Source organism: Nicotiana attenuata, chromosome 3, assembly GCF_001879085.1.
Source record: "Nicotiana attenuata strain UT chromosome 3, NIATTr2, whole genome shotgun sequence".
NCBI lineage: Eukaryota > Viridiplantae > Streptophyta > Magnoliopsida > Solanales > Solanaceae > Nicotiana > Nicotiana attenuata.
The window spans coordinates 6,954,565-6,957,802 of NC_031991.1; the positions used below are offsets into that span (position 1 = coordinate 6,954,565).

At 31.8% G+C, this 3,238-nt stretch overlaps 1 protein-coding gene across 1 annotated transcript; it reads right to left on the reverse strand.

Moving 5' to 3' along the window:
* LOC109224515 (trypsin inhibitor 1-like) lies at positions 1,079 to 1,777 on the reverse strand. Its single transcript, XM_019389086.1, has 3 exons — positions 1,668 to 1,777; positions 1,513 to 1,548; positions 1,079 to 1,407 (listed from the first exon to the last, which is right to left on the reverse strand). The coding sequence occupies exons 1-3, from the start codon at positions 1,711 to 1,713 to the stop codon at positions 1,205 to 1,207; spliced, it is 285 nt and encodes a 94-aa protein (XP_019244631.1). The 5' UTR covers positions 1,714 to 1,777; the 3' UTR covers positions 1,079 to 1,204.

The window sequence follows — 3,238 nt, forward strand, 5'->3', positions numbered from 1 at the left end:
CTTCTGATGCACTTTCATGGCTACAAGAACACCATAGTAGCAACAGAAAGGGACTTAGCTTTGGGAACTCTGCACCTAAATGGGATCCCAAATATAAGTATCTAACACTCCCTGAGAATAAGATTTGCACACACTGTGGAAACACTGGTCACTACAAGAGTGATTGCACTGGGAAAGAAAAGGCAGATCAAATGAGCAAAAATTTTGTTCTAGGTAAAAATAGGCTGCCAAGTTGGTCAAAAAAGAACTTGATTTCTCATTCCAAACTAGTTTGGGTTTCTAAGACTAACCCCTGATTTTTTTGCAGGTCCAAGTGAAGGGAAGCAGCCAAATACGATACATGGATAGTGGATGTTCTAAGCATATGATAGGGAGCAAGAACCAATTCCTTTCACTTGACAATCTTAAAGGAGGTAATGTCTCTTTTGGAAATGAAAATAAAGGTGAGATCATTGGGGTTGGAAAGTTAGGTAAGTCTGTTTCTCACTCTGTTGAGAATATCTACCTGATAGATGGACTGAAGTACAATCAATAAGTGTATCACAATTGTGTGATAGAGGTAACATGGCCTTTACAAAATGCTGTGTGATTAATCTTTCCATTGACAAGATAGTTTTGCAGCCGGAAAAGAGTAAATAACATATATGTGGTGGATTTGTCCACACTTTCAGATAATGAACTCACTTGCTTAAGTGTGTTGGACAATCATCCCATCCTTTGGCACAAGAAACTTGGACATGCAAGTTTAAGCCAACTCAACAAACTAGTCTCAAAGGACTTGGTGATAGGGTTGCCTAACATTAAACTCAAGGAAGATAAAGATGTGAGGCTTATACAAGGGGGAAGCAGGTAAGATCCTCTTTTAAAAGCAAGAAAATGGTAAGTTCTACTAGGTCGATGGAACTGGTCCATATTGATCTGTGTGGACCATTGAGGACAAATATGACAAAAATAATTAATAATTATGTCTTAAACTTCTAAAATGATAAATAATTTGAGACATCTATTTTTAGAAATCACGACTAATAAGTTGAGACGAAGGGAGTAGTGATTAATACCATAAACGGAAGGGGCAGGATGTCAAACTAACATTAAAATTAAAAACCACACTTATTTTATCACCAAATAGTTTTGATTACATATGGAGCATTAATTATACGGCTCCAATTTATTTTGTCGGGGCTTGTAATATAAGTTTTTTTCCCTAACCAACCTGGGGAATTTGTACAACAAAGTCCAAAACATTAACAAAAAGGCGAACTCGATTACACCTAAGATCTTCTGTCACTGGAGAACCATTCAATACACTTGGTACATTAGTTAGTCTTCTATTTTCCTTCTGAATTATTTCCCTTGCTAACTTAGCTGGTACCCCAATAAGTTCCGGCCATGTCTCCTTTTTCACTCCTATAATAATTTATACATATAATGAGACAGAAATTATAATGAAAAAAATAATAAGAAACATTATGCGCAAAAAAATAGGATATAGATGGAGAGTAAAAACCAAACCTGGGCAACCGGATTGAGCCGTGAGAGGTTGAAAAACTGTTCATAAAATAATTTACATTAAATTTTTTTTTTTTGAGTAATAAATAGAAATAAATATGAAAAAAGTACTTAAAAATAAATATGGGAATTAATGAGAGAGGGAAATAAGAGCTAACGTGATGCAAGAAGCAAGAAAGCAACCACGAGAGCTAATTTCGCCATTGTCTTTAATTTTATCTAATTTTCCTTGGTTTGATGTGTTTGATTCATTTGGTTGTCTGGGGATATTTATAGGAGAGTTTATCCCTTAATTACATCAGATACTTGTTTATTTAAGGAACCATAGGAGACTAATTTTAATGTTGAAGATAAGCTTCATGAGTTGTCGATACCATGTTGGTTAATTAATTATATTTCTTTTATTTGTTGGCTTTTTATATCAATTGATGTTCTTATAGTACGAATTCACTTAAAAAAATTGTATACTAGTTGAATGTTTACAAAATCAACACGGTATAAGCTAATGATCCTAACTTATAGGAAACTTTGTGCTTAGTTTCTTTCTTCTAAAAAAAATGTGTTTCCTCTTAAAAAGTAAGTGATTATCTTGGAAATTGCTTACCAATATAATATTTTTTCGACTACCGTGTCATAGTAGGTTCCTTTATAAATACTATCACACCTCGATATTTTGGTATACATGATACTGTATAGTCGCTCTTAAAATAATAGTCGGAAAAAATATTTTTGATATATATACATGAACTATGCATATTCTATATATTTTTGCGACTATCAAATATAAATAATTTCGGCCACTAAGTAAAATTGATCTTTGTCCAACTTTAATAGAAAGAAAGTACAAAGTCTCTCTTTTGTAAAGTCAACATTAACCAACAGCGACAATACACGAGTACACGACGTCAACTCAAATGACAGAATAAAAAATTATGACAACTCTATATATTTATTCTTGATATGTAATATCACAATTATACAACTTAGGATCAGGACATACATAGGGTATGCCATAATATATCTATCCAACTTGTCAACTACTTGTATTCATATTTCAATATTTGAATTTTCAGTACGGGAAGATCCCAGGAAAATTGAAGTGATGCACGAAACCTAGATATGGTCAATTATTTAAAATAAAATAACAAAAGTATCAGATTGCGTATTACAAAATAACCAAACTTGTGCTATAATATATTGAAAACGAAAACTTGTACTGCAATGTTTCCACGATTAGGGCCACTATCTTATTTTTATATTTTGGTTGTTTGACCTTTAAGTTGATAATCAAAGTTCAAATATTGAAAATAATCAGTAAAATGTGGCTCATGTCTTTTTCCAAATATTCCCACGTCTCAATAAATTAATGTACTATAGTTGCTTAGAGAACAAGGATCTCTCGATTTAGTGGTTTAATTTTTATTATTATTATTATTATTATTATTATTATTATTATTATTATTATTATTATTATTATTATTATTATTATTATTATTATTATTATGCAATTTTGACTTTGAAATTCATATCTTTTCATACGGCACACGGCGGCGAAAGGAGTTGTCACCCGTGTTATTTCGTGTTAAGACTTTGACCATCATATTTCTTCTTCTTACCCTCAAGTACTTAATTACTTTTAAATTGATGAAATTAATAGGTTAAAAAATAAACCAGAAGGTACATGATTTTGTAAAACATTCAACCATAGTAAATACGTTCCAAACTGAGA

Coding starts and splice junctions, on each gene's coding strand:
- LOC109224515 (XM_019389086.1), bottom strand. CDS start 1,713: ATGGCGAAATTAGCTCTCGTGGTTGCTTTCTTGCTTCTTGCATCAC. Junction 1,549..1,667: donor TTTCTTGCTTCTTGCATCAC/GTTAGCTCTTAT, acceptor TTTTATGAACAG/TTTTTCAACCTCTCACGGCT. Junction 1,408..1,512: donor GGCTCAATCCGGTTGCCCAG/GTTTGGTTTTTA, acceptor AAATTATTATAG/GAGTGAAAAAGGAGACATGG.